Source organism: Heptranchias perlo, chromosome 2 (genome assembly GCF_035084215.1).
Source record: "Heptranchias perlo isolate sHepPer1 chromosome 2, sHepPer1.hap1, whole genome shotgun sequence".
Lineage (NCBI taxonomy): Eukaryota > Metazoa > Chordata > Chondrichthyes > Hexanchiformes > Hexanchidae > Heptranchias > Heptranchias perlo.
This window is the reverse complement of record NC_090326.1, coordinates 116,257,967-116,275,178: the sequence shown is the minus strand read 5'-3', so window position 1 is coordinate 116,275,178 and position 17,212 is coordinate 116,257,967. Positions and strand designations below refer to the sequence as shown.

Here is a 17,212-nt window from a genome sequence, read left to right as displayed (position 1 = left end):
TATATGGTAGCAGCTCTGCATATACGATTCAGTGCTGCAGAAAAAAAATCAGGATTAAATAAAGATGCCATAAATAAGACATTTTTTTTTAAATAGTAAAAATTTTCAAGGATGTATTTTGAAGGAGCTCATAAATTAAAAAAAAACTAAATATGGGCGACAAGTACTGCCACACAGGAACGATCCAAAGCTCCAAAACTAAATCCAGAATAACTGCAATGAAATGAAAATCATTTTTTTTAAACTGAAAGATACTGATTTAAAGAATAATTAAAAAGGTCCCATAACAAAATACAGTACAGACCACATGGTTACCTGCCATACATATGCCACAGACCACAGCTGAAAGCAAAAGCTGGGCTATAAAACCCAGGAAAATGAATTGTAAGACAGCACAGAGCCCTAAATATAGGTGCAAGCTTCTCAGACACAAACAGTGAAAAAAGTTAAGAAAGACACAAAAGACATTCTTTAGACAAATTTATGTGTACTATTGTAGAATATGTACTTTTTGTGTTTGTCATGTATTTTTTGGACTGCAGATAAATGAATTTTCAAAACATATTTTCAGACTAAATTAGTCCACTTTTTAAAAATTGGTAGCTGTTATTGACAGTCAATTTTTGCTATGTAACTTTTAATGAGCACCCATTTTTAGTTTGTAGTGTTCTGAAATTCACGATTGGTGATTTTTATTTGTTTTGCCTACTTGCTGATTAGTTACAGACCTAGCTATTGAATTATGATTTGTTGTTAATTTGCAAACATCTGCTCTTCCCTTCTCATTTAGCTCTGCTCACCTCCTTCAAACTTCCTTTATCTCTACCCTCTACTGTTCCCCCTGTCATTCCCATCCCTTAACCTTCCTGCCTTCTGCTTTCCTATGCTCCCATTTTTCACCCATTCATCGTTTACCCTTTTCTCCTCACTCCCATTCCAATCACATAGCCTTTTGTAGCTGTAATACCTGCTGTCCCCCAGGCCTGCTACATAATCTTGGCCAGTTTCCCAGTACAGAACAGCGAAGCCATCAGTTTAGTTTTGAAAGCACTCATTGTGCTTATAATGTCAAGTAAATACATTATAAGTGCAACGAGTGCTTTCAAAACCAAATTGCCAGTTACCCAGTTCAGTGCTGGAAAACAATTAAGGATCAGTTAGCAGACCAGAGGGGCAGTGAGGCTGCTCGCCCGTCTCCACCCCTGCCTCAGCTCATCTGCTGCCAAAACTCCCATCCATGTCTTTTTAACCTCCAGTCTCAACTATTCCGATGCTTTCCTGGCCAGCCTCCCTTCCTCCACCCTCCATAAACTTCTGCTCATCCAAAACTATGTTGCCTGTATCCTAACTCACACCAACTCCCACTCACTCATCTCTGTGCTCACTGACCTATATTGACTCTCAGTCCCCCAACAGCTCAAATTTCAAATTCTCATATTTAAATCCCTTCATGACCTTGCCCTCCCCATCTCAGCAGCCTTCTTCAGCACTACCACCCTTAGAGAACACTGCATTCCTTCAACTCTGGTCTCTTGTGCATCCCCCACTCCACCACTGGTGGCCATGCCTTCACTGTCTAGGCCCCAAGCGCTATAATTCCCTCCCTAAATCTCTCCACTTCCCTCTTCTCCTTTAAAACTCTTCTAAAAACTCACCTCTTTGACCAAGCTTTTAGTTACCCCTCCTAATATAACCTTCTTTGGCTTGGTGTTGACTTTTGTCTGACTATGCCTTAGGATGGTTTTCTACATTAATGGCACTAAATAAATACAAGTTGCTGTTATTGTTGAATAGTTGTGACTACAGGTAGACCAGGGCTGGTAAGTAGGAGGCAGCAGGCTCTGAGACAGGACCTGTGGGAATCAGGCCTGTGTTTCACAGGTAATGGGAGACTGACAAATAGGAGGTGGCAAGCCCTAGAGAGGGGGTGGTGGAAAGCAGGCTCAGGATTTGTAGGCACACGAAACCCAGAATAGTGTTTGGCAATAGGAAAGCAGACTCATCGAAACTACAGCACAGAAACAGGCCATTCGACCCAACTGGTCTATGCCGGCATTTATGCTCCACGTGAGCCAGTGGTATATGGTAAAATGACAAAGAGGTATAAAACGCAACTAAATTCTACTAAAAGATGGCCTGAGAGAGCTGGAAAGGAATATATAAATTTCAGCAGGAGGTGAGGACCAGCGGAGGAAGGCAGAGGAGATGACAGCTAATAAAAGTAAAATAAATATGAAGAAATTATAGATAACAATTACCAGATGGTCTGAGGCAGAAGAAAAAAATAAATACAAAAAACTGAAATAAAATTTAAACTTGTTGCAGTGGCACTTACAGCAACAGACCTGAGAGACAGAGTCTGAAGGAACAACAGCATGCCACCTAACAGTGGGAGGATTGAAAGGCAACTATAATGGCAACCTTACAGCTGAGAGTAATACCCTAGGCATGAAAAAATTGTGACACAGGAAATAAGTATGACACACACACAAATATTATATTAATACACAGACACGGTAGTCGATCTCCTGTGAAGTTGTACAAGGGGAATCAAGACCAAGTATAGTCTACAGGTGAAGTGATGGTTAAAGGGCAGGGAATAATTGGACTAGGGTGTGCAGATTCAGTTCCATTTTAAAGTCATACAATCTCTCCTTAGGAATTTGTAATGTGAAAATATAAACACATGTCCACAGTTAGAATGAAATGCGCCCATGTAAACATGTCAAACTGTAATTACACCCTCCTACCAGTGATGGTGCTATAGTACCTCCAATAAGGCATAATTACATTGTGACAAGTTTACATGCACTATTTACATTATAAATGTGCACATAGGAATTTAATGGAAAAAGTTAACAGGAAGTGCACACAGACACAAGATTTTTAATATGGTTTAGATACACACATACACTAAGGGTAACACAACGTACTGAGTCTGTGGAACACTTCAGATGAATACACTACAATAGAACAACATGCAATGGGTTTGTGCCCGCAATTTCCATCAAGGTACGTTCAGCTGTGCCATCATCAAATGCAAACTACAGGAACACTGAAAGCAGTCTTGCAGCAAGGTATACACCTGCCTTCTCAGCAAGGGGGTGGGGGGACGGTGGATTGCCAGACAAAGCTGAAAACAGGAGGATAACATACAACAAAAAAGTTACATAAAAGTAAAAAAAATTAAAGAAAAAAAGTGAAGCTTGTTGTAATTTTGCTATAAATAGTTATCGGATATATACCATATTGCGACTGCATTTCCAAATCAAAAAGGTATCTGTAAATATTTCAATTGGTTTTAGTGCCTCTGCCCTCTTCCCATACTAACAAAAGGAAAAGTCAGCTAGGGTTCCCACTCTTGATCACCATCCAAAGATTTCAGCTACAAATGCGTGCGTGTTCAGATCTCAAAGTGGTCAGGACACAGCTTAGCTGTAATGGTCCGAATGTTTCCGTAGCCTGCTGATTCTCACTGGTGAAGCACATGTGATAAAACAGCCTATAAGAGGATATAAATCACCTGTAGGGTGTACCCTAGCATTAGTCACTGTATTCAGGAATGGTAGGGAAAAAGAAGACACTTCATGGTTGGTTGTGCATTTTATATATACGCATGTATGTAACACGTGACATGCACTCTAAACACATAAGCACTAAGATTAAATGTGGATTATGTATGGCAGATCATAAAGGCATTTAAGCATTCTGTAGATAATTGTGCTATTTTCTACTTATACCATAACCATTTATTGCAACTGGTTTCAAAATGCTTTTGTGTGGAAAACTTGACAATGATTGGTGATGCAATTAAATGTATCTTATTAAAATAGCCACCAAACATGTACTGTTGCTAAGTATGCTGCTAGGCCTCAAGTAGCCCTGTGAATTCTATAAAGTGGAGGTTATTTAACAGCTTGTGCAGAAATTTTTATCAATAATTGTCATTTCAGTAAACATTTCATAAAATTAGGCAACTACTTACTTGTCAAAGATTCAAAATGAATTGGACAATGAAAAATTATCTACCTTTACACTTACTTTGAACAGGTAAAAGTAAACTTGCTTTGTATCTGCATCTTCTTCTTTGTGGACACAGGTAAATAAGTACTCCACATCTAGTACAATTCCAAGAAGCCTATTCATTTCTTCTTCTGATACATTTTCCAAGTGGGAAACATGATCAGCTGAAAAACACAACAGTACAAAGTTTGTTCTTGGTTCTGCATTTCAGCTTTAACAGGATTTCACTTCCCTTTGGGTAAACAAAGAGAGTTATAGTATTGGCTTTGCGAATCCCACACAGCCGCATAAAAATCACAAGACCACCACCCAGATCAGGAAAATCAAGCAGCCCACAAGTGCTGTAAACAGATTGACCATTTCCTGGCCACACAATTTGGAAGCATATTTTGCAAACACAATGGAGTTCTCAATTTTCCTGCTAAATGGATTTCATTAATGTAAATCAAGCATGTTTACAAATGGAAATGAAAAGCTACAAACAAAACAGAAAAATAAGCAATATTAAGAAAAACTGTCCCACCCACAAAAGTGTTAGAGGAAAAGTGATCAAAATAGGCTATAAATGCAGCTTAATTTTAGTTAAGAAATTTAGTTGGAGTAGGAAAAGGAATAAAAATGCAGTGGAACTCAGTACCGCCTGATCCCCACTCAGTTACCGCCAAGCTCGATATTCATCAGGCTTGGGATGGGCGTCTGCAACTCTTGCTGATCTGTGATCTAACTCCTCTTACCTGACTTTGGCCCATATCCCTTAATACCTTTGGTTGCCAAAAAGCTATCTATCTCACATTTAAATTTAGCAATTGAGCTAGTATCAATTGCCATTTGCGGAAGAGCGTTCCAAACTTCTACAACCCTTTGTGTGTAGAAATGTTTTCTAATCTCGCTCCTGAAAGGTCTGGCTCTAATTTTGTATTAAAAGGGGGAGTACGGAAGAGCTTCAGGAGTGTTCCAGATGCTGAGCCTCCCACATAGTGAAACCTGGCAGAGGATAAAACCTCGGGTGGATCTGCAGGCAGGAGGGCATTTCAAAGGCCTATGCCTTTATAGGTAAGTGCAATAGGCCTTTTAAAGGGCCTTTTTGTACTTTTTTTTGTTCCTAGATGGTACTAAGGCTGGTACTTAGTGCCAAGTGCATTTATTTATTTTGCTCCCTTTATTAGCACCAGGATTTGCCGCTGGAAATCTTTTGATGTGATGTGTTTGGAGGAAAAGGGAACATAGGAACAGGAGTAGGCCATTCAGCCCCTCGTGCCTGCTCCGCCATTTGATAAGATCATGGCTGATCTGTGATCTAACTCCTCTTACCTGACTTTGGCCCACATCCCTTAATACCTTTGGTTGCCAAAAAGCTATCTATCTCACATTTAAATTTAGCAATTGAGCTAGTATCAATTGCCATTTGCGGAAGAGAGTTCCAAACTTCTACAACCCTTTGTGTGTAGAAATGTTTTCTAATCTCGCTCCTGAAAGGTCTGGCTCTAATTTTTAGACTGTGCCCCCTACTCCTAAAATCCCCAACCAGCGGAAATAGTTTCTCTCTATCCACCCTATCTGTTCCCCTTAATATCTTATAAACTTTGATCAGATCACCCCTTAACCATCGAAACTCTAGAGAATACAACCCCAATTTGTGTAATCTCTCCTCGTAACTTAACCCTTGAAGTCCGGGTATCATTCTAGTAAACTTATGCTGCACTCCCTCCAAGGCCAATATGTCCTTCCGAAGGTGCGGTGCCCAGAACTGCTCACAGTATTCCAGGTGTGGTCTAACCAGGGTTTTGTATAGCTGCAGCATAACTTCTGCCCCCTTGTACTCCAGTCCTCTAGATATAAAGGCCAGCATTCCATTTGCCTTCTTGATTATTTTCTGCACCTGTTCATGACACTTCAATGATCTATGTACCTGATCCCAGTGGAAGGATGCCAGGCAGGCTGGGTTGGCTGAGAGCTGCTCTGGGCCAGCCCAGCCACATCTGCACCTCTGCAGAGAGAGGTAGCAACCTCACTTTGTCACTTTTGGTGGAGGCTCCTCTTCCTAATGTGAGCTGTGCCAGCAGACCGCCTGTCTAAACCTTATGCTGGAAAATTCTTCAGAAACATCCCAATCACAACATGTCATGTTTTATGTCGTCTTGCATTCAAAAAGGCATTCCAGGGTGATCAGGAGCCAAGGCTGCCTGTTTGGCCACACCTGCCAAGATGCCACTAATCATTTCTGTGGTCTATGACAAACCCACCTGGCAACGAAGTGGTAACCGGCCTTCTCAGAGTCTGGGTCAGCAGTGGGGAAGAAGCCAAGCTCTGCCATCTGCTGCAAGGATACCAGCGGCTACCATGCAGCATAGAGCTTGCACTTGTGCAGATACAATAACGGTCAGCTGTGACCTGTAACTTGACTGCACCTACTTGCAGGCATGCTGCAATGCTGACCTATGGGATGGTGCTGTAGAGTGGCACAGAGGAAAACCCTTCTCGTAAGCATCATCTCAATTTCAGTAGCCATCGAAGAGAAGGCCAAATGCTGGGCTCTACCATCACTTATCTGGAGACTCATGCCTGCCCCTATGCATCCCCTTCCTTTCATCGTGGCTTGTCATTTCTTAATCCCATGCCCTTTCAGCCTTGGTAAAGGTTGCTGATGGGTTGAGGTGTCTTTTAAGGTTCTCCTGAATTTTTCTAAAGTTTTGTCCGCCTCCTTGTGATGTTCCCCTTTAAATTTTACTTGCACCCAATTTTTGTCTCTTAACTTTGTAGAACCAGCAGTTTGCACTTGGAATTGTGAATCATTATGCAAATAAGGTTAGACATGAAGACTGAGTGCTATTAGCACTTGAGATTCTGGCGGGTCCTAAAGCAGTGAAAACTAAAATAGAACTGTTTTACATGAAAGACAAAAATTACCCCCACTGTAGTTTGAAATTTGCTGAAAGATAAAGCTGCGTTTTCTTTTGCTAAAAGGTTTTTTTTTAAAGACTATTTAATTTAGCTAAAGTCTGGACCAGTTTATTTTTAAAAAAATCATTTCCCTCCATCTCTTTACATACTAGTCGGTTGCCCTAACAGCCAGCGCTCCTCCTTCATTATGGAACATGTAATGGCCTGGTTCACACAATCTCTACAGATACTGGCATTGCTACTTTGTTTTTATCTCCTCAATTGACTTAAGGTGGAATTTATTGATAATTTTATCTACAACATCACCTTTCTCCTCCCATCCCATATGAAACATTATTACCGTGAGAACTTCGTACAGTGAAAAACAGAAAACAACAGCAAGATTCATTCTGTGTCTGAATGTTAGAGGAAGCAGTGATTTCAACCTGGGTCTCTAGCTTTTGGGTGGGGGTGTAGTTACGATATCAAGCTGCCCACTGACTAAGGCAAGGTAAAATGTCCACAGATACAAAGACAGGTGAATAGTGATATAAATTTGCCCTATTCAAGCAACACTGTACAATAAAAGCAACTGAAAAAATTGACACAGATATAAAGAAAAAGTATTGACAAAAGTTGAAATCACAGAAATGTTGCAAAACAAAGTAATGATAATAACAGGATTTGACAGAAAAGAAATTAAAGGCATTTAAAACTCCAATGTAAAAATAGCACCTGTGTATGAATTCTTCTTCTTTCCTTCCCCCACCAACCATTTTATCAATATTGTTTTAATAAAACTGCTGTCCTACAATATGTATGATCAGAATGTTATCCTGTGTGTTTGGCCTGATTTCTTAAAATGAACCTTCAAAGAGTGCCAATATCTTTTATTGCTCCATTGGTGCTATTGCTACTAATGCCTTCTGGCCATTGTTACTGGAATTCACACACTGGGAGTAATTTGGCATTCAAAAGTTTACAGCAACTACTGTAAGAAAAAAAACAAAGCAACATGAAGTGTTTATTCGGTGATAGATCCTGCCATGGTAGAATGATGAGTTTCAAGTGGCATTAGAACCGAGTAACTGATGCCAGCATGGGGTCCATCTTTCAAATAGTTTGCTATGCTGAGTAATTCACCTAGCTCAGTCAAGAAACTTGGTCGGTATGAGGACTGCTTCTTTTCTTGATATGTATTAATGACTTGGACTTGAATGTATAAGGCACAATTTCAAAATCTGCAGATGACACAACACTTGGAAGTGTAGTAAACAGTGAGGAGGATCGTAATAGACTTCAAGAGGATATAGACAGGCTGGTGGAATGGGCAGACACATGGCAGATGAAATTTAATGCAGAGAAGTACAAAGTGATACATTTTGGCAAGAAGAACGAGGAGAGGCAATATAAACCAAATCGTACAATTCTAAAGGAACAGAGAGATCTGGGGGTATATGTGCACAAATCTTTGAAGGTGGCAGGACAGGTTGAGAAAGCGGTTAAAAAAGCATACGGGATCCTGGGCTTATAAATAGAGGCATAGAGTATAAAAACAACAAAGTTATGTTGAACCTTTATAAAACATTGGTTCGGCCACAACTGGAGTATTGTGTCCAATTCTGGGCATCGCACTTTAGGAAGGATGTGAAGGCCTTAGAGAGGGTGCAGAAAAGATTTGCTAGAATGGTCCCAGGGATGAGGGACTTCGGTTACGTGGATGGACTGGAGAAGATGGGATTATTCTCCTTAGAGCAGAGAAGGTTGAGAGGAGATTTGATAGAAGTGTTCAAAATCATGATTGGTTTAGATAAAGTAAATAAAGAGAGACTTTTCCCATTGGCAGAAGGGTCGAGAACCAGAGGATACAGATTTAAGGTGATTGGCAAAAGAACCAAAGGCGACATGAGGAAAATTTTTTTTACAGAGGAATGCGCAACCTGAAAGGGTGGTGGAAGCAGATTCAATCATGGCTTTCAAAAAGGAATTGGTGAGACCGCACCTGGAATACTGCATACAGTTTTGGTCTCCATACTTAAGAAAAGACATACTTGCTTTCGAGGCAGTACAAAGAAGGTTCACTCGGTTAATCCCGGGGATGAGGGGGCGGACATATGAGGAGAGGTTGGGTAGATTGGGACTCTACTTATTGGAGTTCAGAAGAATGAGAGGCGATCTTATTGAAACATATAAGATTGTGAAGGGGCTTGATCGGGTGGATGCGGTAAGGATGTTCCCAAGGATGGGTGGAACTAGAACTAGGGGGCATAATCTTAGAATAAGGGGCTGCTCTTTCAAAACTGAGATGAGGAGAAACTTCTTCACTCAGAGGGTAGTAGGTCTGTGGAATTTGCTGCCCCAGGAAGCTGTGGAAGCTACATCATTAAATAAATTTAAAACAGAAATAGACAGTTTCCTAGAAGTAAAGGGAATTAGGGGTTACAAGGAGCGGGCAGGAAATTGGACATGAATTTAGATTTGAGGTTAGGATCAGATCAGCCATGATCTTATTGAATGGCGGAGCAGGCTCGAGGGGCCGATTGGCCTACTCCTGCTCCCATTTCTTATGTTCTTATGTTCTTAATTGGATGAATATTTGAAGAGAAAAAAATTGTAGGGCGACAGGGAAACAGCGGGGGAATGGGACTAACTGGATTGCTCTGACAAAGAGCCGGCGCAGGTTCGATGGGCCAAATGGCTTCCTTCTGTGCTGTAATGATTCTAAGAAAAGACCTATCAGCAAATATACACTATTTCACTACCATTTTCAGTCAGTCAAATTTTTCCCATTTTTATAAAGCTACCACAATCTACAAATTCCATAGAGACGGCAACATTGCACAGCCAGACTTTAGAAAAAAATGTTCCAAGATAAAGAACTAGATGACATCTTGAGGGCCATATTACACCTCTGATAAAATTAAACCATCCTCCTAGCAAAGTTAGACAATGTAGAAGTGTAATGTGCACAAATAAACCTCTTAAATTTTCAGGATCTAAAGTGCAAATTATACACCTGATTCCATGAACATTTTGCTGATATTAATAGATTTCCTATTCCTTTTCTCATGGGTAGTCTGGGATCACCTTTGTGCTTACCAGTCCTTGGTATGTATTTATCTTATATGTTCAGGTGAATGTCTTTGAAGGTACTCCATTTGTTCTGAATTGAGGTTTTCTTCAATACTACCTCTGATTAGTTAAAGGTCCCTCAACCTCTTGGAGTTGGCTCTTTTGAAGTCAACTGAGTATTGATTTATAGTTTATACCAGATCATGCCAGATGTAATCATATAATGATTGCTATTGCCCAGGGGTGTTACGAAACATCAAATTTCAATATCGCTCTGCCGTGTATGACAATTTAGCTGTTTTCTTAAAGACAGCTTTTCCGAAAGGGAAGACCAAAGAAATTTGAAGGAAAAAAAACACCTGTGGGCAATGGCCTTAAAGCAATAGTCACTAAATTAGATATGGCAACTTTGGCATTAAAGAGTTATCTTTAAAAAAATATATATTTTAAAAAGGAACACTTATCAACCAATATCATCGGAACAGGAATCTAACAATTTTGTGAGCATACAGAGTACAATCCCTCTTGTGTTTTCAAAAATAAAATTGCTACACTAGCTTCAACTGTAACATAGACTTTCCACTGAAAAATACTATTGTCTGGTCCAAAGTAGCAGAGAACTTTCTATTGACATTGATAAACCGAAGAAGTGATAAGTTGAAATTCTCAGATCATTTGAATTAAACAACTTTGAACTAAAATTGTTGGACTATAACTTGGTGTTGTAAAATTGTTTACAATTGAATTAAGAGGTTAGACTACATTATGCATCCTGAGCCAGAAAGAACATGAGAACATAAGAACATAAGAAATAGGAGCAGGAGTAGGCCAATCGGCCCCTCGAGCCTGCTCCGCCATTCAATAAGATCATGGCTGATCTGATCCTAACCTCAAATCTAAATTCATGTCCAATTTCCTGCCTGCTCCCCGTAACCCCTAATTCCCTTTACTTCTAGGAAACTGTCTATTTCTGTTTTAAATTTATTTAATGATGTAGCTTCCACAGCTTCCTGGGGCAGCAAATTCCACAGACCTACTACCCTCTGAGTGAAGAAGTTTCTCCTCATCTCAGTTTTGAAAGAGCAGCCCCTTATTCTAAGATTATGCCCCCTCGTTCTAGTTTCACCCATCCTTGGGAACATCCTTACCGCATCCACCCGATCAAGCCCCTTCACAATCTTATATGTTTCAATAAGATCGCCTCTCATTCTTCTGAACTCCAATGAGTAGAGTCCCAATCTACTCAACCTCTCCTCATATGTCCGCCCCCTCATCCCCGGGATTAACCGAGTGAACCTTCTTTGTACTGCCTCGAGAGCAAGTATGTCTTTTCTTAAGTATGGACACCAAAACTGTATGCAGTATTCCAGGTCCGGTCTCACCAATACCTTATATAACTGCAGCAATACCTCCCTGTTTTTATATTCTATCCCCCTAGCAATAAAAGCCAACATTCCGTTGGCCTTCTTGATCACCTGCTGCACCTGCAAACTAACTTTTTGATTTTCTTGCACTAGGACCCCCAGATCCCTTTGTACTGCAGTACTTTCCAGTTTCTCGCCATTAAGATAATAACTTGCTCTCTGATTTTTCCTGCCAAAGTGCATAACCTCACATTTTCCAATATTGTATTGCATCTGCCAAATCTCCGCCCACTCACCCAGCCTGTCTATATCCCCTTGCAGGTTTTTTATGTCCTCCTCACTCTCTACTTTCCCTCCCATCTTTGTATCATCTGCAAACTTTGATATGTTACACTCGGTCCCCTCCTCCAAATTGTTAATATAGATTGTAAAGAGTTGGGGACTCAGCACCGAACCCTGCGGAACACCACTGGCTACTGGTTGCCAGTCTGAGAATGAACCGTTTATCCCAACTCTCTGCTTCCTGTTAGATAACCAATCCTCCACCCATGCCAGAATATTACCCCCAATCCAGTGATTCTTTATCTTGAGCAATAATCTTTTATGTGGCACCTTGTCGAATGCCTTCTGGAAGTCTAAATACACTACGTCCACTGGTTCCCCTTTATCCACCCTGTACGTTATGTCCTCAAAGAACTCAAGCAAATTTGTCAGACATGACTTTCCCTTCGTAAAGCCATGCTGACTTTGTCCTATTAAATTATGTTTATCCAAATGTTCCGCTACTGTCTCCTTAATAATAGACTCCAAAATTTTACCCACCTCAGATGTTAGGCTAACTGGTCTATAATTTCCAGCCTTCTGCCTACTACCCTTTTTAAATAACGGTGTTACATTAGCAGTTTTCCAATCTGCCGGGACCTTTGCCGAGTCCAGAGAATTTTGGAAAATTATTACCAAAGCATCCACAATCCCTACTGCCACTTCCCTCAAGATCCTGGGATGTAAGCCATCAGGTCCAGGGGATTTATCCGCCTTGAGTCCCATTAATTTACTGAGTACCAATTCCTTAGTGATTTTAATTGTATTTAGCTCCTCCCCCGCTAGAGCCCCCTGTTTGTCCAGTGTTGGGATATTCTTAGTGTCCTCTACCGTAAAGACTGAAACAAAATATTTGTTCAGCATTTTTGCCATCTCCATGTTTCCCACCATTAATTTCCCGGTCACATCCTCTAAAGGGACCTACGTTTGCCTTAGCCACCCTTTTTCTTTTTATATAACTGTAGAAACTCTTGCTATCTGTTTTTATATTTTTTGCTAATTTATTTTCATAATCTATCTTCCCTTTCTTAATCAATCCTATAGTTACTTTTTGCTGTCTTTTGAAGACTTCCCAATCTTCTATCCTCCCACTAAGTTTGGCTACCTCATATGTCCTTGTTTTTAGTCGGATACTATCCTTAATTTCTTTACTTAGCCACGGATGGCTGTCATTTCTTTTACACCCTTTTTTCCTCAGTGGAATATATATTTTTTGAAAGTTGTAAAATAACTCCTTGAATGAACACCACTACTCATGTACCGTCTTACCCTTTAATCTATTTTCCCAGTCCACTTTAATCAATTCCGCTCTCATACCATCATAGTCTCCTTTATTCAAGCTCAGTACGCTTGTTTGAGAACCAACCTTCTCACCCTCTAATTGGATATGGAATGTAACCATGTTATGGTCACTCATTCCAAGGGGATCCTTAACTAGGACATTATTAATTAATCCTGGCTCATTACACAGGACCAGGTCCAAGGTTGCTTGCCCCCTTGTAGGATCAGTTACATACTGCTCAAGAAATCCATCCCTAATACACTCAATAAACTCTTCCTCAAGGCTGCCCTGCCCAATTTGATTTGTCCAGTTAATATGATAGTTAAAATCCCCCATAATTATAGCTGTTCCCTTATTACATGCCCCGACTATTTCCTAATTAATACTTCTTCCAGCAGAGTTGCAACTATTAGGAGGCCTATATACTACGCCCATGAATGTTTTTTTTCCCCTTATTATTCCTTATCTCTACCCAAACTGTTTCATTATCCTGATCCTTTGTCCCAATATCATTTCTCTGTATTACAGTGATTCCTTCCTTTATTAACATAGCCACCCCACCTCCCCTTCCTTCCTGCCTGTCCTTCCTGATTGGGAATTAAATATGCCAGGGTATTTAACAGTCGTTGTCACTCTGCAGCCATGTTTCTGTAATGGCCACAAGATCATACCCATACGTAGTTATTTGTGCCGTTAACTCGTCCATTTTGTTACAAATGCAACGTGCATTCAGATAAAGAACTTTCAAGTATGTTTTGTGACACTTAGTTCCTACTTTTTCCTTTTTTAACACTTTACCTTTTACTCCATACCTTCTGTCCCTCCCTGACACGCTTACCTCTGTCTCCCTGCTCAGGTTCCCAACCCCCTGCCACAGCTTTGATGCTGGGTTAATCGCCTTACGCCTTCTAGTTTTTATTTTATCTGTCGTGCCTAAAGTACACTTTCTTTCCGCTGCTCTACGCTTTTCCCTCTCACTTGTTCTTGAACAACTGTTTGTACCATTTGTATTGTAGATTTCCCCTGGATCTTCCCCTCTCTTGCTGAGGAGGTGAGAGAAAGCTCTGTACTTACCCAGTGTATGGCCACAGCTCCTGCACGGTTCTGTAAGACTGACTGCTGTCTGCTGGAGGTTTACTCTTGGAGGAGTGGGAGGGGGGCTTGGATTCTTCCAGCCATTGCACTTGCAGGATTCTTCAGCCTAAAGGGATTAGGAACACATGACATTCACATGGGATAAACATCAGATCCTCTGCAGTGTGTAAATTCTGCATTTAAATGGTGTGATCATTAAAATTCACTAATATAAAGATATGACAGTGCTGGAGCCTCAACTATTTGCAATCTATATCAATGACTTGGATGAAGGGACCAAATGTATGGTTGCTAAATTTGTTGATGACACAAAGGTAGGTAGGAAAGTAAGTTGTGAAGAGGACTCTGCAAAGGGATATAGATAGGTTAAGTGAGTGGGCAAAAAATTGGCAGATGGAGTATAATGTGGGAAAATGTGAACTTGTTCACTTTGGCAGGAGAAATAGAAAAGCAGAATATTATTTAAATGGAGAGAGATTGCAGAACTCTGAGGTACAGAGGGATCTGGATGTCCTAGTACATGAATCACAAAAAGTTAGTTTGCAAGTATAGCAAGTGATTAGGAAGGCAAATGGAATGTTGTCATTTATTGCAAGGGGAATGGTATATAAAAGTAGAGATGTTTTGCTACAGTTGTACAGGGCATTGGTGAGACCACATCTAGAATACTGTGTGCAGTTTTGGTCTCCTTATTTAAGAAAGGACATAATTGCTTTAGAGGCGGTTCAGAGAAGGTTCACTCAACTGATTCCTGGGATGAGGGGGTTATCTTATGAGGAAAGGTGGGACAAGTTGGGCCTGTATACACTGGAGTTTAGACGAATGAGAAGTGATCTTATCGAAACATATAAGTTCCTGAGGGGACTCGAAGGGGTAGATGCTGAGAGGATGTTTCTCTTATGGGAAAGACTAGAACTAGGGGACATAGTTTGAAAATAAGGGGTCTCCCATTTAAGACAGAGATGAGGAGAAATTTTTTCTCTCAGGACGGTCATGAGCCTGTGGAACTCCCTTCCCCAGAGAGCGGTGGAGGCAGGGTCATTGAATATTTTTAAGGCTGAGTTAGATAGATTCCTGAATAACAAGAGAGTCAAAGGTTATAGTAGGTAGATGGGAAAGTAGGGTTGAGGTCACAATCAGATCAGCCATGATCTTATCAAATGGCAGAGCAGGCTCGAGGGGCCGAATGGCCTACTCCTGCTCTTAATTTGTATGTTCTTATGACTAATAAAAGTAAACCATTAGTACAAAAGCAAGGAAGTCACGATGAACCTTTATAAAACACTGGTTCGGCCAGTGGAAGCAGATTCATATGTGGCTTTCAAAAGGAAATTGGATAAGTACCTGAAGGGAAAAATTTTTACAGGGCTACGGGGATAGGGCGGTGGAGTGGGACTAGCTGGGTTGCTCTTGCAGACAGCCGGCACGGACTCGATGAGCCAAATGAGCCTCCTTCCGTGCTGTAACCATTCTATGATTAATAACTACTTTAAAAGTAGTTATCTTCCGTGCTGGGGGTGAAAAATCAGAGCACCTCTTACATAGAGTGAAAGTGCTAATATTTTTTTGCAATTTCACTTCATAAACAAGATACCTTTATACAGTCAAGGTGGCAGTTACAAAAATATTATCTACCCGATTCCATATTCTGCTCACGGTACACCCAACATCTTGCACTTGCTTTCAGAAGGCAGATTTGGTGAAACTTGGTGCATGCACTTGGAATCTTAATTTTCGTTCTGATAAAAGGTAACAAGAGTTGAGAACTGAAGTATGTTCACCACATATTACTCTTTCCAACCACTATCCCTTCAGTTCAGACTTTGCAATGCAGTGCCTGTTGTCAATTATATTTGTGTGCAAACTTTGGATTTCACAAAATAAACTAAATGGCTTTGCCAGAGTGTTCATCCAGTCTCATATTTCCTGATCTGACTTCAATGTCAGTTAAGTTTTTTCTTTAATACTTTGCAGTAAGTTGATTACCTCTAACAACAAACATACCAACAAAGATTGCTAGTAGAGTATATATATCAATGAATTCAACTAGCCACATATTAAGGAACCTAACCATTATGAAACATATTATTTGTTTAGTTCCCCTTTTTTGTAGGCAATTAAAATGATTACAATTAAGCAATATATTCCTCTGGCAGTTCAACAGTGCCAATAGTCAAACTGACATAAAAACTTCCTCACTGACATTATTTACAGTACACAACCCATCACAGAGTCTGCCACACTGCCGTGCGAGAAAATTGCAAGAACATGACATTACAGTCCTAAAAACCTGACATCGAGTTTTAGAAAATGACACAGCATGTAGCGATCCCAACATTGTTTACAACACATAATCGCCAGAAACAAAAACAAACCCGCCCCTTACTGCAAAACAACCCGACCTGACACGAATACGGTCAAAACAAAATTAATTCTGACATGTCACTTCATTGGACAGCTTGTTTTTAAAGCGAGTTAGTTTGTTTGCTGCTAGTGCTCGGGCCCCGTACTATTTAATTCCCTTCTTGGAGAGTAGCAGGCTGTAGTCGGTACCTTGCAAGCGGAATAAACGCCGAGTTTTTCCAGTTTCTTTGTCCGGGGGTAGCCGCGGAGCTGCGCCTTCCTCAGCGCGATCCTCTCCCGCTGCTGCTGCTGACTCCCTGAGCAGGCGGGACGGCCGCTCTCCGCAACCACAGCGCAGCCGAGAACCGGCACGGGCACGGGAACGGGAACGGGCACGGACACAGCCAGCGAGACCGACACGGGCGGCACCGAGTCCGAGCCGCTACCGGCGCCGACACACACCACCGGAGATCCCTGCTGCAGCCCGCCGCCTCCACCTCCTCCTCCTCCTCCGCCACCGCCGCCGCTCTCCGCCATGGCTCCCTGCCGCTCTGTACGTGCAGCAGCGGTGTGGTGTTTTTTTTAAGGAAGTGATCCGGGCTGGAATGGTGACCACAGCCGTGGTGGCAGCTCACTGCCCTGCCTCCCTGTGTGTAATCCTCAGCGCTGGCAGCACCCCGCCAGGGGCGGTACAGAGCACAAGCTGTCACACAGGCGCACACCCGGTTATTTTTGTATCTATTCACTACAATCAAAAAAAGCAACATGTCGAACTGCATATATTGGAAACACCAATACAATGACAATCAAATGAAAAATTATCAGCTAAAGT

The 17,212-nt window shown here is 41.1% G+C and overlaps 1 protein-coding gene across 5 annotated transcripts in view; it reads right to left on the bottom strand.

The window, feature by feature from the left end:
- kat2b (K(lysine) acetyltransferase 2B) overlaps window positions 1–16,921 on the bottom strand; it is an 81,513-nt gene extending 64,592 nt beyond the window's left edge. For all 5 annotated transcript variants that reach the window (XR_010967226.1, XR_010967227.1, XM_068006214.1 and 2 more), the window contains exons 1-3: window positions 16,591–16,921; window positions 14,017–14,143; window positions 4,042–4,187 (exon numbers count right to left, since the gene is read on the bottom strand). Coding sequence is in view for 3 of the 5 variants with exons in the window: in XM_068006214.1 (XP_067862315.1) it covers window positions 4,042–4,187; window positions 14,017–14,143; window positions 16,591–16,917 (600 nt within the window). In the remaining 2 variants the exon portion in view is untranslated. The remainder of the gene's footprint in view (window positions 1–4,041; window positions 4,188–14,016; window positions 14,144–16,590) is intronic.
- Window positions 16,922–17,212: the final 291 nt, after the last annotated feature.